Source organism: Melanerpes formicivorus, unplaced genomic scaffold (genome assembly GCF_026170545.1).
Source record: "Melanerpes formicivorus ecotype bairdi unplaced genomic scaffold, bMelFor1.0.p_v2 SCAF_5, whole genome shotgun sequence".
Lineage (NCBI taxonomy): Eukaryota > Metazoa > Chordata > Aves > Piciformes > Picidae > Melanerpes > Melanerpes formicivorus.
In genome coordinates this window covers 24358945-24385103 of record NW_027142357.1, presented here as the reverse complement: position 1 = coordinate 24385103, position 26159 = coordinate 24358945, and the positions used below count along the sequence as shown (strand labels likewise).

Genomic DNA, 26159 nt, shown 5'->3' with positions numbered 1-26159 from the left:
GTGTTTCATATGATTGATAAAATACTCAGAGCTGATATGGTGGTGGTTTTCAGAGCTCTCCTGAAGACAACAGAGCTTCTTTTTTTATTTATACTAGCTGATTATTTGCTCCTAAAGCTGAATGTTTAAATATTCAGACCGTGAACACCTCAGTCAACTTCACAGTATCACCAAGATTGGAAGAGACCTCAAAGATCATCAAGTCCAACCTGTCACCACAGACCTCATGACTAGACCATGGCACCAAGTGCCACGTCCAGTCCTCTTTTGAACACCTCCAGGGACGGTGACTCCACCACCTCCCTGGGCAGCCCATTCAAATGGCAAACTTGAGGAGGAACTTCTGAGTTCTATCTCATACTCACTAGAATAAATTGACTATAATTACCAAGTAATTGTAAGGATGAAAAAAACATCTATTATAACGGTTGTCCAGAAATCCCCATCACAAAGGTATTTACAGCTGCTTTTAAGATGCTTTAGAACAGAGACCTGAAATATAGCTTGAGCAGTTACGGCTTTCCAAATCCATTCTGCCCATAGAAGATACTATTTGCTTTTTTATTCAAGAATAAATACGGAATATTCATGAAAATCCCAAAATCTTTCCAATGCAAGTGTTTTTAAAGCTATTGCTTCGATGTGTTTTAGGTCCAATGTGTTCTGGCAGTGCACAGAATCACAGAACCAACCAGGAAAAGAAGGAAAGGAACGTGAAAGATGTAACACAGTCAAAAGCAGAACGTGACTTTGCAAGAGCAACCTTTACTTTACATACCTCACAGAAGGTTTCTATATATCACTGGGACAGAGAAGAGGTTTAGCTACAGGGTAAGGTCAATGGGCTGCACAGAATAACATCCCTGTAGTTTTATTTTTCAGATGAGGTCTTGGGTCTCCAAAGGCCAAACATGATAAATGATGATAATTCATTGAAGTCTTCTTTTGCAGTTTTTTAAATAGATATTTCCCTCTAACAGAAGGGAAATAATCCAAAGCAGGATGCATGCTAGAATTACTCTAGGATACTCCTGGGGGGAGAGAAAAGACAAGCAACATCTTACCAGCATTTGGGCAAAACCCCCATTTTTCATCTTGTTCGTAATGAGTTGTTGTAGCACACCAGTTAAATTCCTTTCCATCTTTGGTACACTCATGATACCACTTGTTGTTATATTTAAATGGAAAAACACAGGGGAAACCAAAAGAATTTCCCAGCAAGGTGTATGTTTCTGGAATAAACAAAATGAAGAGATTATAAGAATGCAGATCACATATGAGGCTATGTTCTAATTTTGATTTATAATTGATAACACAACATTACAAGCATGAGCAGCATAACTTTAGAGAACAGAATCTGTAAATAACATTTTATGAAATTTGTCACCATGAAATAAGGCACATTCTTCTAACTCAATTGAAAAAAAGAACCCAAACACCCACACAAAAAAACAAACCAAAAAAACCCCAAACCTGAAAAATGAACATACAAAATCTGCACGTAGTTTTCAGAGCAACTACAAAAAACAATAGTTAGCAGAATCAGTACATGCTCAGATGCAAACTCTACCTATTTTTCCCTTGTCAGCCTATGACAAATGACCAATTTCACATTATTTTCCATGATCCTTCCAGTCTTTATATAAAGTGGGTTTCTAATGCTTTTTCCATTCTTTGTCATTCTATGGGAAAGGAAATAGGAAAGACAAAGGAACTTTTACGAATAAGTTTTTATACCACGGGGAATAATAATCTAGCTATTAAAGCTGATGTTATATACATCTGTTGTCACAATCAATTAATGCCTTATAAAATATTAAAAATATTTTTCTGTTGTACTTGAGCACCAAAATATTGAGTCCAGTGAAACTGAAGCCTGTAAAAGCTTTACCTCATTGAGTGTCTGCTTAACCTCAGAGCTTCTACAAAAGGTCAAAGAACTACAATCACACTTAGAATGAAATTGTTTGCCAAAGATCTGATGTTGATAGCCTAAAGATCAAAGTACTTCAACAACAGAATCAGAACATACTGCCAGGTTCCTAGGGGCTACTAGATATAATGGCTGGCTGCACACATATAAAAAAACAGTTTACACATTGTAAATCCCTTTTAAAGCCTATTGATGTGAACAAATGATACAAAGAACATGGGTAAAAAAAGTAATCAGGATTGCTTCTCTCTCTGCCTGTTACCATGCTGCTGGCTAGGAAGATGCAAAGGATTATCCCATCCCTGGCAAGAAACCAAGTTCAACATCTATGAACCTCTCATTGGTTATATACATGCTTTCTTTGAAGGTAGAAGTGCCCCTCCAGCCTGGTGGGCCAACAGACTGGCTTGTATTTGAATGTGCATAAGCTCAAGTAGGAAGAAAATAGAAACTGATAAGAGAATTTGCTAATAAAGTTCATTTCTTTGGTCCTGAAACTAAGCTAGAAGTGCCAGCCTAAGACTGAGCCTCATCTCCTAAATGGTGCAGTAGTAGGGCTAAACCAGGTATACTCTCATCTTGCAGTATGCACACAGCTAATGTGTAAGACTTTTTGTGGGTTTAAATATTTTCTGTCTGGTCTTAAGTATAAGCTCCACTAGGTTTTAAAGAAGAAGTTGGAAGCTATAAAGTTTTCCCAGCTATCACAGCTCCCAAAGGACTTTGGTGAGAGCAGAGGCTTAGTCCAGCTATAATTGCAGAGGAAACCACTGGGACCAGACCTGCAAGGCAAACACACTGTTCAAATGGGCAGAAACAAAACATCCAGTCTGAGACATATTGTGAAAACATCATGTCTTTCCTTCTACAGAAATGCTGAGGAAGAGGTCAAGGTACAGTCTGTCTGTAGCTGTTTGTAGTCAATGGGTTTACCTTAGTCATTAGACCCGGAAAACTGTTCAGGTCTGCAGACCTGGATCTTGACACACATTCCTACACCTTCATTAGCTGTACTGCAGGATTAATCAAAAGCCTCATCTCTGCTCCAAAGTTTGGCAGGGCTAGAGTCCAGATGCTGATTGTTGTAAACATTTGGGTCTTGCATGCTGTGACCACAGACTGATTTTCAGTGATCAGAATTCCAAAGGCTTCCTTACCTCTCTTTTAGGTTTATCTAATAATGAAAGCTGCAGGACAGCAAATCCTCTTTTTATTTCATAGAGGATGTGAAAATGAGCACTTCCTGATTTGCAAGAATAATGCCTTTTTGGTAAGGAAAAAATAGTGTGTGGTATGCTCACCTCAATTATTGCATATAAACCCACAAACTGTAAATCTTATACCACAGTAGAGGCTAGAAGGGATCATAAGCACCTGACCTTGCTTCTAAAGAATTTTGGAAACCAGTTTTCCTACCTACATTTCTATGACAGATTTTTATTTTTTACCTTGAAATGGGTGTTCACAAAGGTCTTCATCATAGGACATGTACTGTTTCCACTGGTAGGAAGACTTTTTTTTGGCCACAATACGCTTGCTGCTTTCAACAGCTAATTTGTATTCTGACATACCAACTAACACTTTTCCATCACAATCCCACCGTAATGAGTATTGAGTTGAGTCACATTCAAGCATACTTAATGGCTGTTCTGGTCTACTGATGTTCAGTCCTAGACAGGTACTTCTGCCTATGTTGAAAAGACGATGATTAGATACCCATTTCCATAACATGTCTTTTGAGAGTTGACTGCAGTCTTCCAGAACGAGGCCAACTGTGTCCACTTTAATGCACAAGCTGGAGCCTTCACTTTGGATAATAAATATCCCTTTATCTGTAGGGGGGTGAGAAAAAAAAAAAAAAAAGAAGTTTCAGACTGTAGAATACTGCAATTGATCAAATAGTATCAAAACACAAACATTTTAGCTGGAGCTGTTTAGGAAGAAAAATGAAAATATCCATCAGAATAACTGGCACTCCAAAAAACGAGTACTGGTCTGAATTTACTGCCAGTTTAGTTTTTGACATGCGAAGAACAAAAATAAATCTATGTAACATCTCCCATGTTGGGTAACAAAAATAAATACTAAATAAATAAAAAGGAATGCCCAAAGACATCAATCATGTTCTAAGAATAAAAACCACTGGTCACCAAGAAACACCCAGTTTACAAGAAGACATACTGGATATTGTAAAACGATTCCTGGAGGGGAAGTGGAGGAGCAGATTGGAAAGTGCAACTACAGCAAAAGCTGAAAAGTTTACAGCTGACATTGACAAATTCTCTGCCATAGTCATTCTTCACTCTCTGAAACTATAGAGGCAGAAAAAAAATATTTTGCATTGCAAATAGGATACAGATAGGGAAGATTTATCAATACCATGACAGCTGACAGCTAAGGGTTAAAGTAACCCTTCCCTATTGGATACGTACAGTTCAACCATACATGGCTACCTTGGACCACAGCAGATGTTGTGGGGTTAGCCTAGACATCCAGGCTTTCTTGGAATCATTAAGAAATGTAATGGATTATGTGACATCACATTGTAGGTATGTGAAAAGAAGTCAGCTGTTTAGTATCTTGGGAGCAAATGTTTAACTGAGCATACAGACTGGAAAAAAAAGATTAGGGCAGCTGAGGAACTGAAAATCAGCAAAAATCACAGCCCAGCTATTTCATTCACTCTGAGAACCAATAGTAATTAACCCATGGATTTCCTCTCTTGTTATAGGTAGGATATTTATTTTCTGCCTTGGAAGACTATGCATTGAACACCTGAGCAGCATTCCTTCTGTTTTACCTCGAAATTTTACAGTGACAATTTCTGCCACGTGCTTTCTAGCTGCTGTAACTCACTACACCTAACATTCTGAAGTAGTAACAATGATAATAAAGAACCCACAAAACTTTTCAAATTGATATAGCTCACATCTAATGTATGAGGCTCACCTATATACTGTCAGGGTTTAGTACATAGCTTAGGTGTAGCTCTAGAAAAGCAAGTTTCTTCAAGCAGCATTGGGACAGTGGTGTATCTGCTCATTATTGTAAAAACCATGCAACAAGCAGGACAGAGGTTATAGACTATGCAGAAGTTTCTGGTAAGAGACTGCACAGAGCAGATCAAGCAATTTGATTCACAGAGAGGACAGTCACATTGCAGACTATCACTGGCAACTGGGGCTGTTTTTCCACATGTCTATAGACATTGGTAGCTTGTGATGGTGTAGGAATAGAGACAAGCCTTTCTGACTGTCAGCAGATGAAAATCAGCCTGATCTATATAATGGCACCTCTCAAACACCTAGCAACCATCCTACATCAAGTCCTTAACTGCATCAAAGCAAGGTTTCTTTAATCATCATCTCTACAGCTCTCATGTGTCTGAACTCACTGAAAAACCATCAGACAACCAGCTCGGCCCTTTGCTTTCAAGTTTTCTGTTAAATTGTGTCATTTGTGCTGGTTTCATCCCTCATACCCAATTCTATTCTCCACAGGCAACATGGGTATCTCTGCCTACATGGGCAGAAAAAGGTTTTGCCTCTTATGCTAAGTTATGTATTTCCTACAGTGGTCTTACCTTGGTTAACCAAGAAAAGACACTGTTAACTTGCTACATCAGTGGAAGGTGGGATGTTGTTAGCACCAGTAAACACTGACTAATAAGGTTACTTCACCATGATACTGGGAATCACACTCATGCAAACTCCCAATCTACCTTCACCTGGACAGCACACAGCAGCTCCTATGCAACAGCTTCCTGGTGGGGAGCAACATCACAACCCAAACACAACGATTCCTAACTTTTGAATACTTGTATCTGTAAGGGTCTTACAGGTGGCAGTCACTGCTGAGAAAAGATAAGGGTCTTATCCCACACAGAAACAACCCATCTGGGTGATCTCCATCAACAAAAGAATGCTCTTTTTCACTCTGCAGAAACTTAGGCCAACAATGACCAGCTCTTGAGCCACACAGTGCTCTTCAAAATGTGGTTTCTGATCCCCAACTACAAAATGCAACTGTTGAGAGAGCTGTGCTGGCCAAAACACAATGAAGTAACAGCCAGCTCAAAGTAGAGGTAAGACTCAACAGATGGAAGACTGAGTGACAGCTAGATGGGCTCCATCTCAGCCCTTTCAAGTCAGGCATTGACACAACTGGAGCAACACAAACCTTGAGAACACTTCTCAAGCTCTACTCCTTTCAGCTTGTGAAGTTACACAAACCATTTCACAGGTGCGCTCCTAGAAGGGGGTTGTTATAAAGCTCCTGGGCTCAGGGAGGATCCTGCAGATGAAAAGCTGCAAGGGACTCTATAAACTTGCAAGCCCCAGAAGGGACAAGGAGATAGTCTACTACACTTCAGGAACTGAGAGGATGGAGGGAAGCCTTCAGAAACTCTGCTGCTCCTCCATTCAAACCCCTCCATACAAGGGGAAGGTGTCAAAAAAACAACTCCCAGAAGCTAAGCCTTAAGCTGATGTGAAGTCATAGATGAAGTGCTGACAGCTGAAGTTCCTGATTATTTAGGTTCAATACAGCCAAGAGTGAAAAACTAGCTATAACAAAACTAGGAGAACAAGATATCTTAATTTCCTTCCTCCGCACCCCTCCACCTCCTTCCTCTCAAAAGACAGTGACATTGGCTTATGCAGTAACAATAGAAAACAACTGGAATTTATTGGAAATTGGGGGGGCGGGGGGGGGGGGAGAACCAAGCTGTATTCCTCCAGGTGCAATGAAAGCAACGCAAGTGGGGAGGACAGAAAGGGTGTAAAGGCACAGCTGGCAGGGCTGGTTCTCACGGGTTCGGTATCTGCCCCCACCTCTTCGACGCCCCCACCCCCCTTACCCCTGTAGAGCCGAGACCTTCGCCCTGCCCGAAACATCCCGGCCAGGATCGGGCTGATCCCAGCAGGAGACTCGCCCAGCCTTGACACGTCGTGACTGCCCAAATCACTGCAGGGCGCCACGGGGCAAATCACTAAGTGTGAGATCCGCGGAGTTCCACACCTCTGAGAACCCCGCACGGAGAGACGGGACTGCGCTGCGGCCGGGGAGCCCCCCCAGCCCGGCGTGAGCAACCCACCACCGCCCGAACCGCCGCGGGCTACCCCGGGGTGCGTGCTCCTCGCTGCCAGCCACCCCACCCCCGCCCTGCGCCGCCCCCGGAGGCGTCACTCACTCCGAAGCGAGGGCACCGCGTCCCGGCTAAGGGCCGCGGCGCCCGGCGCCGGGCCGCAGCCGCCGAACAGGAGGCAGCAAGCCAGCAGCCACAAGCCCAACATCGCCGCGGCACTGCGCCCAGTCAATCCGCTCCGCGGAACCAGCCCCGCCGAGCCCTGCCCCGGGGAGGGCAGAGGAGCGACCCCACCCCAGCGGCTCCCCGCGGCGGAGGGGAGGGGCGGAAAGGGACAGCCCTGGAGGGGCGGCCCCCCGGCTGCCTTCGTGCGGCCAGGGAGGTCGCGCAGTCCCGCTGGAACCTGTATCCTGAGATGGGGATAAATTGCCGGAGACCGGTCAGCCGGGTTTGGAAACGCCGGGCATGCAATTGAGGCCGGCCGTCCAGACCAAAGCTGTGAATAAAAGCGGACAAAAAGCTCTGTATGATTCTTATTTTCCATCTGAAAACACTTACTTTCTCATACCTATAGTCCGGGGACTTTTGTCCTAAAGAGAACCAGAAATACACAGCGGCACTGGAGGTGGGAGACCACTGACAGCGCAGTCCGTGTTCACAGGTTTGCTGCTCTGTCCCTGAGCATCCCCTCTTTCCCAATCACCGCTCAGAGACTTGGTTTTTTAGCGAGGTCAGCTCGTCAGCTCCAAGTCATTTCACATTTGGCACGTGGAAGAATAATAGCCACCTTTCATTTTGTTCATGACTGTCTTCAGTCGAATATTTGCTGGAGCTGCCCTCTACTTGGACTGAGTTTCAATGTTAAGAAAGCCGAGAATAGTGAAGTCCAAATTCAGTAGAACCTCTGGGTTAAAGATAGAGTAATTTTACAGGGTTCAGGTGGACAGTTTGTTTTCAGTCTGCATACCCACCCTTCTGTATTGTTCTTCATGCATAGCAGACAAGTATATAAATATATACAAATGCATATATAAATGTTTGCTTGTTTTAAGCTTTACCTGCCTTCCTTCAAAGAATTTGCTGTGGTGATTTGGCTTCTTTAGATCATTTTCTCTCTGAAATGCATTTTTTTTTTTTTTTTGGTAAATTATTGGTAAATAATTTTAATCTCTGTCAATAATCTGTTTTCTTTCCTTTTGTGTATACTTGGACCCATTTATTTCATATATATGCACTTGTCTGAACCGATCTGCTTTTGTTACCCAGATACTCTACAAACATGTTCAGGATGTCTTCTATATCTACTAACATATTAACTCAGTCTTCATTATGAGAACTATGCACAAATAGGAACTCAGTGTGTGTTCATGGCTCTCATCCACAAATCACACTAATTCCATTTTCTCACAAACCCATTGCTTTTTAAAGCACATACACAGATCCAGTGTGTCATGTGCTCAGCACCTTCTCATGTCAGAGGACAGGTCTGTCTTTGTTGTTGTTGGTTTTTTTTGGTCTGCTACCATCCAGAATGAGAATACCAAACCAGAAAATAGCCAGGAAGAAAAAGCAGGACCAGAACTGCTTCCATTAGCCATGCCGAGAAAATGACAGTTCCATCTTTTTCAGAGGGACCTTCCGAGATTCTACTTAGCTCTGAAAAATGATGGTTCCCAGGCAGCTCTGGTCAGCTCCCAAGTTTGTATTGATTTTCCCTTTCACTTACAAGTTTTGCTGTTTACCCTAGGTACAGAACTACTCTTATTTATTAGCTCTGCCACTCCTGTTACATCTGATAAAGGATACTCCTTCCATCTGCCCTACCTCCTCTGACACATTCCATCCATGCCCAGTGACACTCCATTTCCTTTTGACAGCTCTACCTGCGTGTTTCTGTCACACCACTCTATTCTCCTGTTATCCCAGGCAATTGATGCGGCTTTCCAGGCTCTGCAGTTTCAGTCCCCATCAGCCTGCATTGGATAAGATGGCCCTGTAGGACAGCATATACTGGCCAGTTTCAGGTTAACTGAAATTCCTAGTTACAAACTATCAGTTTAATGTTCACTAGGTTTTTGTCTAAATGTGACTCTTAAGTTTTATTTGTTGTTCCAAGCTTTAGAAACTTCTTTTCCCAAAATTAACAACTGCCTTGTAAGGGTAACATCAAGAGCATTAATACAGCCTTATGCATCTAAAACTCTGCTAGACAGCTGCTATTCTTGCATGGGCATGATGTGGACACAGTAGGTACCTATGTGGCTGTTTCTGTGCATATGAATTATACACAAATAATTTTTTCATCAATACTCTTAACTGCAGGAGGGAATACAGTAAGGAACAGGTCAGCAGCTATAGTTAACAAGTGGCTTAGAGGCTGGTGCAGTCAAAAGAATTTTGGTTTTTTTGATATTGGGAAACTTTCTACTGCACCAGGCCAGCTGGCAACAGATAGAGTACATCTGTCCCAGAGAAGGGGAAAGATCACTGTATATGAGAACGGACTGTCCCCCAAAGGTAAAAAGATCCTGGGAAGGGAATTGGCGGGTCTCATCAACAGGGCTTTAAACTAGTTTTGAAGGGGGAAGGGGCTGAAAATAGTCCTCTCAGACAAGAGTCTGGGGGCGACAAGCTAGAGTTGGAGGTGAAACCAGCAGCCCAGCTGAAGTGCATGTACACTAATGCACAAAGCATGGGTAACAAACAGGAGGAGCTGGAAGCCTTGATGCAGCAGGAAAATTATGATGTAGTTGCCATCACAGAGACGTGGTGGGACGACTCACATGACTGGAGCGCTGCAATTGACGGTTACAAGCTCTTCAGGAGAGACAGGCGAGGAAGAAGGGGTGGAGGGGTGGCCCTTTACATCAGGAAGGCACTAGATGCCATTGAGATGGAGACTAGGGACGATCGGGTTGAATGCTTGTGGATAAGAATTAGAGGGAAGACCAGCAGGGCAGACACCCTGGTTGGAGTCTGTTATAGACCACCCAACCAGGAGGAAGATGTTGACGAAGCATTCTATAGGCAGCTTAGGGCTGTCTCAAGATCTCCAGACCTTGTTCTCATGGGCGACTTCAACCTGCCTGACATCTGCTGGGAACTCAACACGGCAGAGAGGAGACAGTCTAGGAGGTTCTTAGAATGCATGGAGGACAGCTTCTTATCCCAGGTGCTGCGAGAGCCTACCAGGGGCAAGGCTATGCTTGACCTCCTCTTCACCAACAGGGAAGGACTGGTGGGTGATGTGGTGGTTGGAGGATGTTTGGGGTCCAGTGACCATGAGATAATTGAATTCTCGGTTTTTGGTCAAGCCAAGAGGGGCAGCAAGAAGACCTCCACTCTGGACTTCCAGAGGGCAGACTTTGGGTTACTCAAGGAACTAATTCAGAGGGTTCCTTGGGATAAAGCCCTTAAAAACAAAGGGGTCCAGGAGAGCTGGACCTACTGCAATGAAGAATTGTTGAAGGCTCAGGGACAGGCTGTGCCAATGTGCCGGAAGATGAGCCGCCGGGGCAGACGGCCAGCCTGGATGGTTCATGAACTTTTAATGGGACTGAGGGAAAAAAAGAGGGTGTACCACCTTTGGAAGAGAGGGGAGGCAACCCACAGAATTTTTAAGGATGTTGCTAGGTGTTGTAGGAAGAAAATTAGGGAGGCAAAAGCACACTTGGAGCTTAAACTGGCCTCTACTGTGAAGGACAACAAAAAGTCCTTCTATAAATACATTAATAGTAAGAGGAAGGGAAAGGACAACCTCCACTCCTTGGTGGACACGGAGGGGAACATTGTAACAAAGGATGAGGAAAAGGCAGAGATACTTAACATCTTCTTTGCCTCAATTTTTACTAGAAGGGCAGAACGTCTTCCTGACAGCTGGCCTGCAGAGCTGGCAGAAGGAGCCAGGGAGCTGCACAGTTTCCCTATGTTCCATGAGGAGGTGGTTGGAACTCTCCTTAGCAGCTTGGATCCCCACAAGTCCATGGGACCAGATGGGATTCATCCTAGGGTGCTGAGAGAGCTGGCAGACGAGCTGGCCAAGCCACTCTCCATAATTTTCCAGCAGTCCTGGCTCACTGGCGAGGTCCCAGAGGACTGGAAGCTGGCCAATGTGGTGCCCATCCATAAGAAGGGCCGGTTGGATGAGCCAGGGAATTATAGGCCTGTCAGCCTGACCTCAGTGCCAGGCAAGATCATGGAACAGGTCATCCTGAGTGCAATAACACAGCACTTACAGGATGGCCAAGGGATCAGGCCTAGCCAGCATGGATTTAGGAAGGGCAGGTCCTGCCTGACCAACCTGATCTCCTTCTACGATCAGTTGACCCGCCTGGTGGATGTGGGGAGGCCTGTGGATGTAGTCTACCTGGACCTCAGCAAGGCCTTTGACACCGTCCCCCATAGCAAACTGCTGGCCAAGCTGTCAGCCCATGGCTTGGATGGGAGCACACTGCGATGGGTTAGGAACTGGCTGGATGGCCGAGCCCAGAGAGTGGTGGTGAATGGTGCCACATCCAGCTGGCAGCCAGTCACTAGTGGTGTGCCCCAAGGATCAGTGCTGGGCCCTGTGCTCTTTAACATCTTTATTGATGATCTGGATGAGGGCATTGAGTCTATCATCAGTAAATTTGCTGATGACACCAAACTGGGGGCAAGAGTTGATCTGCTGGAAGGTAGAGAGGCTCTGCAGAGGGACCTCGACAGGCTGGACAGATGGGCAGAATCCAACGGCATGAGATTTAACACATCCAAGTGCCGGGTTCTGCACATTGGCCACAACAACCCCATGCAGTGCTACAGGCTGGGGTCAGAGTGGCTGGAGAGCAGCCAGGCAGAGAGGGACCTGGGGGTACTGTTTGATGGTAGGCTGAACATGAGCCTGCAGTGTGCCCAGGCAGCCAAGAGGGCCAATGGCATCCTGGCCTGCATCAGGAACAGTGTGGCCAGCAGGAGCAGGGAGGTCATTCTGCCCCCGTACACTGCACTGGTTAGGCCACACCTCGAGTACTGTGTCCAGTTCTGGGCCCCTCAGTTTAGGAAGGATGTTGACTTGCTGGAACGAGTCCAGAGAAGAGCAACAAAGTTGGTGAGGGGTTTGGAACACAAGCCCTATGAAGAAAGACTGAGGGAGCTGGGATTGCTCAGCCTGGAGAAGAGGAGACTCAGGGGTGACCTTATCACTCTCTACAACTACCTGAAGGGAGGTTGTAGACAGGCGGATGATGGTCTCTTCTCCCAGGCAGCCAGTACCAGAACAAGAGGACACAGTCTCAGGCTGCGCCAGGGGAGGTTCAGGTTGGATGTTAGGAAGAAGTTCTATACAGAAAGAGTGACTGCGCTATGGAATGGGCTGCCCGGGGAGGTGGTGGAGTCGCCGTCATTGAAGGTGTTCAGGAGGAGACTTGATGGGGTGCTTGGTGCCATGGGTTAGTTGTTTGGGTGGGTTGGATTGGTTGATGGGTTGGACACGATGATCTTGAAGGTCTCTTCCAACCTGGTTTGGTTTAGTCTAATAAAGGTTTACACACTGCAGTTCCAAGTGCCTCCCAGCAGTGGGGCCAGAAAGACATGGGTAAAGCAGAGGGTGCAAAGAGTTCTGTGGGGGATCCTAAATGTGCCATCAGCATCTCTGCAGAGAATGCCAACAAAACAAGGAAGTGACTGTGGTTCCCTCTTACGCTTTGAACATCCTCTCTTGCACTGCTTGAGGGGAGGGATGCTGCCATGTTGTGCAGGGGAGACTTGGATATTCTCCTGGCTGCTGTTCACTGAACTTCTCATAAGAGCTAGAGCTAAGTCAGGACTTTGGATCAGTAGAACAAAACTAAATTACACTTTTCTCACAGAACAGGGAATGACATGCAAATATTAAGTAGAACTACTTCTTGTCTCAGTCTTCATGTAGCTCTTAACTGATTCTACTCTCAGCTGACCCACATCTGAATGTGTTGGCCTAGATATCCTGTGCCTGGGGATACTTTACAAAGAGCTCCTATCCTTGGTAATGAGCACAGGTTTACAGAGCTGAGAGGCACATGCTGAGGTTAGTATGCCACACATTTTTAGTACTATTCTTGAAAAAAATCAATAGTAGAATAAGGCAAATTTTGCATGTTTGCTACACAAGAGTAGTTACTCCGTTTCCCAGGAAAGCTAATATTAGTCTGTAGCCTTGTTCACTAAACAAACCTATGACTCATTGTACTAAACCCCAGAAATTACACATACTGTCATCAACAAATGTTACACTTTCTAAACAAGCCAATAAAGCTATCATTTAATTGCTTACTAGACATTTTAGAATAAATATAAGTCCCATAAAACTTTCACAACTTTTGTTTCATGATTTGAATGGATAAGAAACTGATTATTTTTCCTCTGTGTTTCCTACTCACATGCAAAGAGATAGGATCCACCTAAGGGTAATGAGGGAGCTGGCAGAGGTGCTCACCAAGCCACTTTTTATCATTTATCAGCAGTCCTGGCTAACCAGAAAGGTCCCAGTTGACTGACTGAAGGTTAGCAAATGTGACTACAGCACCTACAATAAGGACTGGAAAGAGGGGAACTACAGATCTGTCTATCTCACATCGGTGCCAGGAAAGGTTATGGAGATCATCTTGAGTGCCATTATGCAGCACATGCAGAACCACCACGTGATCAGGGCCAGTCAGCAGAGGTTCATGAAGGGCAGGTCTTGCTTGACCTCTCCTTCCATGACACTTAGTGTATGAGGGGAAGGCTGTGGGTGTAGTCCACCTGGACTTTAGTAAAGCTTTTTACACTGTGCCCCACAGTATCCTCCTGGAAAAAGTGGCTGCTTATGCCTTGGATGGGTGTATGCTCCTCTGGGTAAGAAACTGGCTAGACAGCTGGGTCCAAAGAGTTGGGGTGAATGGAATTTCATAAGAGGAGAAAAAAAGGATTAAAAATTTTCAAGAGAATATATGCACTTCACCATGTAGTTCCAAAAAGACATTACTGCTGTTATGTTTAGAGAACTCACGGATCTTTAGCTTTAAGCAAGTTGTGCAATTCAGGGATCGTTGTATAAAAGAATGCCATATGCAGTCAATGAGAGTTCCAGAAATAGGTTGCTTACAGCTTTCATCCATTAACTCCTTTCCATGAAAAGTAAAAAGATCACAAACAGAATAAAATCCAGATGTTAAATGTCATGTGGTTTCTTTAAAAAAAGGGGGAGGGGAGTTGTAAAATAAGCTCTAGAGCATGGCAAAGCATGAGAAATCATAGAATGGTTTGCGTTGGAATGGACCTTAAAGATCATCTAGTCCCAAATGCACTGCTTTGGGCTGGGACACCTTCCACTAAACCTAGTTGCTCAAAGCCCCATCCAATCTGTTCTTTAACACTTCCATGGAGAAGGCTTGTACAACTTTTCTGAGCAGCCTGTTTCAGTGTCTCACCACTGGCACAATAAAAATGTCTTCTTTACATCTGTTCTAACTCCACCCTCTGTCAGTTTAAAGCCATTGACCCTTGTCCTATCACTACATGCCTTTGTAAAAAGTCTCTCCTCATCTTTCCTGTAGACACCCTTTAAGTACTGGGAATCTGGTATATGAGGTCTCTCTGGAGCCACCTCTTCTCCAGGCTGAACAACCCCACCTCTGTCAGCCTGTCTTCATAGGAGAAGTGCTCAGGCCCTTCTCTGGACCTGCTCCAACAAGTCCATGTCCTTCTTATGCTGGGGGCTCTGGACCTGAATAGAGTACTCCAGATGGAGTCTCACCAGAGTAGAGGTTTGCTAATTCACTAAGATTCATCAGATCATGTGAAAACAATGATAAAAACAGAAGCTGAAGTGGGAAACGAAGAGAGAACAATAAAGGCATATTAAAACATGCATTCAATTTTACAATCTTTATTCAAGGTTAAATAACTTCTTTTTTTTCTTTTTTTTTATTAATACAGAAACAAGCTGAGTCATTTAACTGTTTCTTTCAAATAGACCAAGATAAAAACTGCTTCCTTTTTTTCACTTTTAGATTATGTGGTAAGTTTTGTGTGGCAATAGCTCCCTTACACCAAAAAAACCTTGAACTTCTGTATAAAAGCAGACAAGACATGAAGAGTACGGCACTTGGCTTCCAAGATTTGTATCCCAGACTCATTACCCACTAGTTATATTATGAAACAAAGCTGAACACAATCTGGACATACACAATGCAAGTTAACATGCAATTTTTAGAATTCAAATAAAAAATTATCCATTTAACATACATTACTGAAATAAGCATTCTACAGGATGTGAAAGGTATGCAAAACCCATGACTTTGCTAATGATTATTCTTTTATTCAGTTTAATTCTTCAGTGAATAGAAGCATTACTATTAAAAATGTTTTGGCCACTCTCAAGGTCCAGCCTCAGGTCAAAACAACGTTTGTGGAAACAGCAGAAAGACTTTTTCGTCCTGCTCACCACAAGCAAAACCACTCATAGTTTGGTGAAGAAAAAAAACAAAGAAAATTAACTTTGGAACAAATGCTACAAGATAAAAATAATACAGTTAATTTTAAAAATGAACACCACTGGTTTCTAGGGTGAATACCAATTCAGATCGCAAAAATTATTGAAATCTGGAGGTTTAGTCAAAAATTATGATATAAGTTAATGCTGTTAAGAGGATGGCTCATATGAATAAGCCTAGTCCTTTGATATCCCCTAATAATAGAGATCTTCCTCACAAAATCCTTCTATTTTCTCTCTTGTGATGAACTTTTAATTATTCCTATGATCTCATCCTGATGATTTTGAAGGTGCACAGAACATTTATAGTACAGTCAGTCACAGCAGGGAAACTGCAAAATATGATGCCTGATTTCTGCATATCTTGGATAATTTGAAGACAGATTGCCAGGAGGAGTAACTGGACTGTCGACATTGCCCTCATACCAAATTGGATCTTTGCTGAGGATCAGATCAGAAGGTTACATGTGATGAGAAGAGAGCAAGTAGCTTTGTGAAATTAAATCTCTAGGAAAAGGGAATGGAGACCACCAAATGTTTGCTATGAAATGCAAACATCACTGTATTAATAACATTTGAATATTGAAATTTAATTCAATATTGAAATAGGTGACCTACAGAACAAAGACTTTTAACCCTAGTATTAAGCAGCAGAATCAGCCTTCGTAGAAACAGAACTTTAAAGGTATTTAATAAATGATATAGATTTTTAAATTACTTTTAAAGTAATAAAAATATTTTCATTTCTTTCAGAGAGAGTTTGGTATTTGATGACACCTACATGAAAAATGTAAGAGTAACAGATAATTTACGTAGGCTAAATCCAGATTTCTTTAGTCCTTTAGGCAACCCTGACTCAAGTGGAATGTGAGATAGAATCCAGAGGCCCGCTTTGCCTCCTATGAATTTATCTGTGTTCCAGGGAAACAGGATTTGATCCCACATGTGACTTGATCCCACCAACATCTGTGGGACTCTGGTGGTTGGAAGGACTGCAGATGCAAGTCTTTGTGCACAGTTTTTACCATGCAGGAACACTGAAGAGTATGGATGTAAACCTATAAGTAATCTGTTCTATTTAATGATAGCCATAATTTCCTTTACACTGCAATAATTTTGTAATTAATACATGGTTATAGCATCACCTTCATTCTAAAGGCATCTGATAACTGTTTATTTCTCTTTGCACAGAAATATATACTATAGGGTTTAATCCACTAATAGACAGTATTAAGCAGTTTGTTTAAACAAAACAATCTTTGTAAACCAAAACTCATAGTTTCACTGAAACTAGATCCTCATCTGTAGCCATTGACTCCAGCAGGCTTTGGATCAGGCCCTAAAACAGGCATGGTTCTGAGCTAGCTAATATATCAGTCTCACATCCTGTCACCCTAGAGGATATAGAGACTGAAGTTGCACAGACTTTGTAAATATTTATTACAAAATGAACATCAAGTTTTTACATCAAATATATGATTTATCATAGGGAATGTACGTAACTGCCTGTGACTGTGTCAAGGTACCTTTGATTTCTAAATCCTCTTTTGTACACATAGGTACATTTTGACCATCTGTTCCAGAGTACTAAAAAAAATGCACAGGACAAGTGATATTAAAAAAATAAAGTACATCAGTGTTAGCACAGTTGTAGCTGTTTATGCCAGCACGTTAGCTGATTTTGTTGTTGGGGCTTTTTGTTTCCCGATGCTATGCACAGTTAGAGCATTACAATGTAAGAATTTATGGCAAGTCAGTAGTGACAAGCTAAAACTGAGACTTAAAACTCTTCATTTCATTAACATCATGGAAATGAATTTGAAGTGGAATCCATAGATCTATTTGCTGCTTTTTTAAAAACAAACCAAAGCCAAACCCTACACAAACCTTGACAAAACCCCCAACCAAATGAAAAAAAATAAACCAAATCAAAACAAAAAGCCCTAAAAGGACTGAATACATTATTCCACACATGAATAAACAGTTTGGCTGCTGAGAATTGAAAGAACCTCATAATTTCGGAAATATCAACAAGAGTACTGGGTTTGTGTGTGATGCTGAGTCTTTGTGTCTGAACTTTTACTGCACGTAAAGGGCCCCTGCAGCAGTTTACATAATGGTCCAGCAGTTGAATTCCTAAACAGAATGTAAGCATTGAAACAGAGTTTTGGTAATCCTCTGGTTTAAATTTCCTCTACCAAGGCCTCCAATTAAAAAATATTTGTCTTTGGCTCTGGATCCAAGCTACTAGAATTGAAAGTGGGGAGGAAGGAAAGGGGACAGGAAAGGGAAAAGGAAAAGAAAAATGAAAGAAAGAAAGAGAAAGAAAGAAAGAGAAAGAAAGAAAGAGAAAGAAAGAAAGAGAAAGAAAGAAAGAGAAAGAAAGAAAGAGAAAGAAAGAAAGAAAGAAAGAGAAGGAAAAGAAAGAGAAAGCAAGCAAGAGAAAACAAGCAAGAGAAAGCAAGCAAGCGAGAAAGCAAGCAAGCAAGCAAGCGAGAAAGCAAGCAAGCAAGAAAGCAAGCAAGCAAGAAAGCAAGCAAGCAAGCGAGAAAGCAAGCAAGCGAGAAAGCAAGCAAGCGAGAAAGCAAGCAAGCAAGCGAGAAAGCAAGAAAGCAAGAAAGCAAGAAAGCAGAAAGCCAGAAAGCAAGCAAGCAAGAAAGCAGAAAGCAAGCAAGCAAGAAAGCAGAAAGCAAGCAAGCAAGCAAGCAAGCAGAAAGCAAGCAAGCGAAAGAAAGAGAAAGAAAGAGAAAGAAAGAGAAAGAAAGAGAAAGAGAGCGAGCAGTCTGCACCTGTAATAGAAAGTGAGTAAGGGCTTGATTTAGCTTTCCTTGAGATAACCCCAGGGACTAGGTTCTTAAAGAATATCAAACAGCAACAAGGACAAGGAGAGAGGAAAACAGGACAAGAAAAAAGAGTTAGAGAGGAGATGGTTTTGTATACCTTGGATATACAAAACGTAGGCAATAATGCTACTTGTTTATGATGAAAAAACTATTCAGTCACACAGGTTGTGTGAGGAAACCTCAGTAGTTTAAGCATTTTTCCTGAAAAAAATAGCTTTTTAAGTTTAAACCAGCCCACCAAATAGACTGATACAAATACATTCCTAAACCCAGATATGTAGGATTATGTGTTTGAACACAGCAATATACAGCACATTGTTTATACCTAATTTCACAAAAATAGCCTTAGGCATGATAATTCTCAATCCTCAGGAAATTAAAAATATTTGTGATGATATTTTAAGATGAGGGGCTTTTAATATTTCTACTAACCTTCACCACTAATATGTTTTCCCATCTCAAGATATATTTGCATTATAGCACTACAACATGCAAACAGGTATCACGTAATCGGCTGAGAAGAAACAAATGGTTTAGATTTCTTGCCAGTAAAACTAAGTTTGTAGCGTTGGGGATACTAATAGAAATCTGCAGTCATGGCCTCGTTTTGCTTTTATTGGTTCTTGTAAGTTACATTTTTAAAAGTAGTTGTTGAGCCTCTGTACAGTGGATTTGTTTCCTAAAAACAAACAAACAAAAAAAGTAACAAAAGAAATAGGACACAGGCAATATTTAACTCATCTTACCATCACTTCAGCTCAAATAGATATAGCTGCACACCACAGCCTTCATCAGAACTCTTCAGCAGAGAAATAATTTTTGTCCACAATTCCTCACTCAGTGTTACAATACAGGTCATACATGCACCACCTAGTACCATCCATGCTTTCCAGTGTGCAGATGATTTGTACTGTACTCCATGACAAACTCAGGTCAGCCCAGCAAACAGCCCAGCCCAGCAATGTGTTCCAAATAGCAGGAAAAGCAGACTACCCATGGAAAAGCCAACACATTTCACAGGTCATAGGGGATGTCCTCCTTCTATGTCTGTAGACATTTTGAATCCATGCAAACTTATAATCTAGAACATCTTTGTAAAGAAATCATACTCCCTAAGCAGGTGTTGTGTAATGATGTCCTATGGCTTCTTTGGAGCATGCTTGTATGGGAAAAGCCAATGAACAAACATCCCATCTTCAATTTCCTGAATCATAATTTTATAGACCAGTATCATACCCTCCTCCTGCTTGTTTTTTTTCTAGTGAGGATTTCTGGTCTATTCATTATACAGTAGTAATTTTGTACCTTTGATTGATTTAGAATAGCCTTCAGCAGCTCACTTACTTTCCAAGCCACTGAAATCTAGACTGGCCTATATGAGGCAGCACAAACCACTCTACAGTTGGGAACATGCCTCCCTTCACATCTGCCTCCTGGGTTAAAGCAGTCCACATCATCAAACAATAATTTAACAAGTATGTCCAATATAGTTTGTGTATCAGATATTGTGGGTGGACCATTCTAAAAGCACAGGCAGTGTCTCAGCAGTGAGGTGTGATTTGTCATGGTGTTCTTGCTGAGCCATTGGGAAAAGGGCAAGTCCTACCCAGGCTTTTAATCCTGGCCTCTCATCATTCACTTCCTATCATTTCCTCTTGTGACAAAAAAGTAAAATGTTTCTGTCAGTTGTATCCATCCCTTCCCTCTTACCATATGTAGCTCTCCTAAAAGATAAAGAAAATACTCTCAAGTGGTCTTGTCTATAAGTAACTGATTTTTCCCATCTCAGAAGCTGAAAAACCAGCAGTGTCTGATCCTGCAGAAATGTTGCAATCACAGAGCTGGGCGAAAAGCAGCCTATCTTCCATCCTCCTGCCATTCACCAGAAATACTTAACAAGCTGTTTTTCAAAGTGCCTCAGAAATCTTAAAGCTTTTGCAGAAGAGCCAAAAAGTCAAAGGCAGAAAGGAAAGAAGAAAAGGGAACATGTGGTAAAAGTTTGCATTGGAAGTCCACAAGCTATAGATAGAACATAAGGCCTGAATTTCTTTGTCCTTTTACCCACATTTTGGACACTTTATATTAGTTGCTCCTCTGTGACTGGGCTCTCAGCATGACAGGCTACCAATAATGTCCTAGAACAGGCTCTGTTTCTGGGAAGAGGGGTACACCTCTGATAATAACATAGGCAGCAAACAACTTTGCTAAGATTAATCAAAGATGAGGTACTAATAAAAAAAAATAAAATAAATGTTATGTGCATGCTTTGACATGTGGACAAAATTAAACCAGGAGGTTGAACCCTGGTTATTTCTTATCCCTAGAAAAAAATTGCAATTTTGCTTTAAAGAATATTAAATGTAGTGCAAACCTACCAGTAAAATATATCAATTTAAAAGAACAAAACCATGACACAAGATTTTAACGGCAGTTGTGCATCGTGCAACCAAAGAAGCAATCTCATATTAAATCAATGCATTTAACATACCGTTTGCCATTTGACTTTTGATTTCTCTGCTTCAAACTTGGCCACCTCTTTTTGGTCTTGAACTGACACCAACAATTTCCATATGCAAAGTAAAACAACGCCAATGAGAAGGATAGCAAGTGTGACACCCACCATTATCATCAGGATATTTGGGAGCTGTGGGCAATCTGTGGAAACAAAACCAGTTATGATTGTGGATACGCAATCAATAAATTTTAGGCAATTAAAACCAGCCAAGAGGCAAGCTGGGCTTCTCATTTGCTGTGAGCTGTGAATGCCTTTTCCTTCAAGTTCATGTAATTTTCCACCTGCTAGCTTGCTAAAGTGTTTGTGAAACTGGCTGAACAATATTGCATTACAGTGTTTTAAAAATTAATTGCTGACTTGTTCCACTGCTCTTTTATTGTGTTGATTAGCTGCTGTTGGGTACAGACCCAGATTCTGAAAAGTTAGAAAACTATTTTCACATGTCAATGTAATTTTAAAAAACAGTGCTGAGTTGACAAGGTTATGAATTTTACAGTGTTGGGGCTGAATCTCTACGTGAATTAACTGATATTCCATGTGTTGTAGAGGAAAAAATTATAGTAAGATCTTTATTAGGGGAAAGTCACTAATGACACTGAGAAAAACCGAGGAAGCAGCATTTCACTCATTAAAACAATGAGGGGAAAATCCTTGCTGAAAAGCTTGGGACTAAACAATTTGAAGGAATTTTGCGTTTCAAGTTCTGCACTCAATGTTGTCATGCAATATTTTGGACAATCAAAATGAAACCTGAAGTTTTCGTGTGACCAAAATGCAAAGAAGTTTCATTATCCTGGTATTAAAAAGTATTGCTCATGAAAGCTTGTGAACACTAGTATTTTGCAAAATTTTCTACTGAAACATGGTTTTAGGACATTGGAAAAAATTATTTCAGACTTATGTGCCTTACATGGTTATATTTCACTTTACTTTTGTATTTGTTGTTATTTTTACTTCTGTATTGATTGTTGTTGTATTTAACTAATTCAGAGGAGTCTGTTTTGAGCAGCGCTTTAACGCTCTGGCTACCACTGCCATCTTGACTTTATTTCCACAAATTAGATAAATTTCTAGAGCATTTCTGGAGGTCTCACCTCAGCACACATTCCCATGCATCACAGCTGCCACAGCACAAAAATGCAAAGGCCCAGGAGCAGAACAGCAGATGGCAGCGAAGCTGGTTACTGTAGAGTTGTGGTAGGGTCACTATATGGCATATAATAAACTCTGCATTCCTTAAGAGAGTTCTCTTTTTTTCTTTTTCTCTTTTCTTTTTTCTAATTCTTTTCCCCTGCCCCCCGCCACCCCATCTGTCTAAAACGCATAGCAAATATAATTAATAAAGATAAATTATTATTCTTAAATTCTCAACCCGTAGGGGGGTACTTTACAAAGGACTGTGCTTCTCTAGTATTTACTTTCCAGACTGCTATTCTTGTGGTAGAATCTAGGTTTCAACTTAGGTGCATGCTATAGAAAGGCTGCACAGAAGGTTAACAAAAGAAACACCATTTGCACCAATAAAACAAACTTACAACTCTGTGTGGCTTTCCCTAAAAGCTAACTAACATTTAACACTGAGACACTGGGTGTGTAAAAAAACCCCAACCAACCCCCCCCCCCCCCCCAGAAAAACCCCAAAGACATTTTTATTCCCTGGAATAAACTGTTTGCAGCTGGAAAATTGGTGTCCATGTTTTCTATGTAATAAGGAGCTTTAATGAAATTACGTAGTGAAACACCAGTGAATAAAGAAGTAATGTTAAATGAAGGAATATAAAAGGATTTGTTGAATATCTGTTATTTATAAAAAATATTCAAAACTGAATTATGCTGCAACGTCAAACATAAGTGTATTCTAGAATTTCATCAGGTAAGTCGAATCAGATGATCTTTTGGATATTTGTCCAATGCAATTTCAAAATGAATTAGTTTTCTCATACAATACAAATGACATTTATTGTCATCATCTTAGAAGTGCACAAACCTTTAGAAAAATTAACTTACACTTGCAGCCCAGAGATCATTTTGCCCATCTTTCATGAAAGCATTGATTTTACTACCACATCAAACACATACTTGAGGAGGTGCTCTTCTGATCGGGCAGAGAAACAATACAAACACAAGGAGGTGCAGTGCTGCTGAAAAAAAAGAGCTCAGCTTCTAGACAGCTCACCCTGCTATATTTAAAAATCAGATTTCACATAGGAAAAGCAATATTCAGCACCTACCTTTCTGTTTTATGCTGTGAATGACTGTCCTTCCCTGTTCATCCACAGCCAGTAGAAATGTGGTTATGCATTCATTTTCACCCTGCAAAGAGCAGGGAATGGATTTAACCTCTGAATAATCTGCAGAGAAATGAGTGTGTGGGGGAATTACTCAGATAAAATGAAATTCAACGTCTAATAACACGAGAGACTGCTGGCATCACATTTGTCACAGCCTCAGCTGTAGATAGTACGAAGTGAGAGATGAAAGCAGTAATACTGTCAAGAGTTTCCACCAAGTGTTACAACTTTTGTCCAGCCCAATCTTTGTTTTGTTTCTGATGGACTGATCCAGCTGTTATCAGTCTGCACTGACCATCTTGTGCACCTTATTTATCTAGTGTACTGTGAATTTCAAAGAAATGTAAGTGCTTCCCAGATGCTTAACCACCAGTTGTCAGGGAAATGTAATAATCCCCAGTTATAGGCCAAAGTAAACAGTATGTTCTCTGGTTTACAGCTGCTCCTACCATGCCTAGATTGTGTTTCAGAAGCAGATATACATATGTCAGGCAGCAATGGGTACCATTAAAAGGGATTCCATGTATTTCTTGCACAGTAGCCCCCTCAAAGATTAGTGTGCTCAGTACTGTACAACAGTAAATACAGGTTGATAACAGAAAAAATATGATCCTGGAATCTTTGTAAAGTGATTCCAGGGGAAGCAGATAAAAAATGACCTGAGATAACAGTCTGCCCCCATTTATTTGTCTCCCCACTTAATATAGATTTGCACAAAAATGTAACCTTTTTTCTTCCTTTTTAAAAAAAAAAAAAAAAAAAAAAAAATTCCTCGGATGATCTTAACTGGAAAACCTTTTCTGGGGAGAAAAAAAAAAGTCTTTCAAAGGGAAAAGAGAGATAGGAGGAAGCTGGGTTAGAGGGATGAAAGACAATAAAAAAATTGAGACTACAGGTCCAGAGCAAGAAACGCCCTGATTTGGAGCATAACCATTATATAATATTTTTACAGAGCAAAAAATATTTGACCTTGTAACTGCATACAATAATTAGCTCTGCAGCTGAACACTTACTGTGGTTCCATATAACCCATGTTTAAAATAGCATTGTAAATCTAGGTATGCTTTTCAGTACTTTCTTAGAAAAGCTTCTGTGCTTTGATTTTTAGTGGCAAGAAAAAGCAGTAAGATTCTTGAACATTTCTTTAAAAATGACTGTCACTTTCCATTATTTCTTATCCATTTGAAACTCTTACTGAAACTTCATAAGCAAAGTTTAATATAAAGAGTAATGAAATAGAAAGTAGGAATCAGACAGGCATATGGATTTTAAGGAAACCTATGGTGCTTAAAGGAAAAAATTCCTTTTCTTTTTCTCTTTCTCCCCTCTTTTTTCTTTCTTTTTTTTTTTCCCCCCATATTGCTTCTTATTATAAAGTTAGGCCTCATGGATTTTGATAGAAACATGTTCTTGATTTGTGATAATCTCATGTTTTACCTGTTGCCATCCCTTGGTGACAGAGCAATGTGTTACCTAGCAAGGCGACAGGCAGAAAAGACTCGCTGATTTAACAGGGTTTGCACCACAAGTTGCAGACTGAGTGTACTGAATTAAAAGCACTCATTGCCAAGGCACAATTCCAGTAATGCTGTCACAAGTTTTGCAATGTTTGGTTTTTCCCCAGCTCTTTTGAGCATGCAGATCCAAAGAATTGTAGCTTGCTTTAAAACTAACTAGCTGAATTAAAACTACAGCTATTAACTATCCTGAAGTCAGAGAAAAACTTGCAGACGTATTCCAAATAGCATCCAGATTGTATTAAATGCAAATATATCCATTGTTTTTAACTAATAATTTTTAATTTAATGTCATAATTTGAGATGAAGGGGAGCAGATATCTGATTATGTGCAAGGATATAGAAATGAAAGCAAAGATGCTAGTTCAAGCTATTCAGAACTCAGCTTATGCTTAGTATCTTTATTTTCCTTATGTTATTTTTAGGGGGAGGGATCACTAAGAGAGACTATTGGGTAGATTATTTTCAGTTCATCAGCACAATAATTTGTTTAGGCAGGTAAACTCCTGCAACTTACATCTGTGTAATTTTCTGTATTCTGCCATCAGTCATCATACCTTTCCCACTTGTGTCAGCAGAATTTTGCCTGTCTAATTCCATTCATTTTGATGGTACTTGAAATCACTGGATCACAATGGAAGAATTACTGGGGGACAGTGGCACACTAGACCTTCAAAGTACAAAAGACTATTTCCAAACAGATACTTAGATAAAAGATTCAACAACACCACCACACTGACCATAGATTTAAATGTCATTATGTCCTTTCTTGTTTGTCTTTTGCTCAATAAAATGCCTTTTTTTTAAAAAAATAGCTTCATCTCACTGAACCAGAACAACAGAGCAGTGCTGATAAAGAGGTTTATTTAAGCTTCAGCTTCCACTTTGTTGCTGTACTGGAAATTTGCTCAGTGTCAACATTACAAGGTAGGTATGCTCCAAGAAAGGTGTAACTGTCTTTTTTTTTTTGCTCGTGTCAGGAGCAGCTTGCTTCCCTGTGGCCAGTGCAAGGGCTGGAAACGTTTTTTGGGGAATTGCATTTCCTCCTGGGTAGTGAGTAGAGCAGCAGAGGCTCCTCTTACATCCATCTGGATCATCAACAATTATCTGATCCAAAAATTGGTGAAAATAAATATTCCAAAGTAATGTCTGCTGCAGAGAGAAACCCCATAAATGTGAAGCCATCAGCACTTCCGGGGCTGCTGTGCTATCCCATGCCCTGCTGGATGGCCAGACAGAGGCCCTGCTGGATGGCCAGACAGAGACCCTGCCCACACCACTGCTGCACTGGGGACCCTGTTGCAGGAAAGCAGGAAGAAGAATCCCTCTAACCCACAGAATCAAAGCAGAGGAGGTAAAAGGCACAGCTCAGAGCCTGAAAAAACCTTTCAGAGGAAACCGGGAAATGTAATGCCTATGCTTATTCTATTGCTCCACAGTTCCACTCATTGTGTTGCAACATATGCACGCAAAAGGTAAATCA

General features: G+C 41.3%; 2 protein-coding genes across 4 annotated transcripts in view; both read right to left on the bottom strand.

Moving 5' to 3' along the window:
* PLA2R1 (phospholipase A2 receptor 1) overlaps window positions 1-20911 on the bottom strand; it is a 54721-nt gene extending 33810 nt beyond the window's left edge. Inside the window, exons 1-3 of one of the 2 annotated variants that reach the window (XM_068138778.1) lie at window positions 20842-20911; window positions 3382-3765; window positions 1065-1232 (exon numbers count right to left, since the gene is read on the bottom strand). In XM_068138778.1, the coding sequence (XP_067994879.1) occupies window positions 1065-1232; window positions 3382-3765; window positions 20842-20851 (562 nt within the window). In that variant the 5' untranslated portion in view covers window positions 20852-20911. Of the gene's footprint in view, window positions 1-1064; window positions 1233-3381; window positions 3766-7124; window positions 7228-20841 lie in introns of those variants that run through there. The other variant, XM_068138777.1, reaches the window with a different exon arrangement.
* Window positions 14709-26159, bottom strand: part of ITGB6 (integrin subunit beta 6) — a 35019-nt gene continuing 23568 nt past the window's right edge. Inside the window, exons 13-15 of one of the 2 annotated variants that reach the window (XM_068138779.1) lie at window positions 23100-23219; window positions 20842-21008; window positions 14709-19032 (exon numbers count right to left, since the gene is read on the bottom strand). In XM_068138779.1, coding sequence (XP_067994880.1) covers window positions 18967-19032; window positions 20842-21008; window positions 23100-23219 — 353 coding nt within the window. In that variant the 3' untranslated portion in view covers window positions 14709-18966. Of the gene's footprint in view, window positions 19033-20841; window positions 21009-23099; window positions 23220-26159 lie in introns of those variants that run through there. The other variant, XM_068138780.1, reaches the window with a different exon arrangement.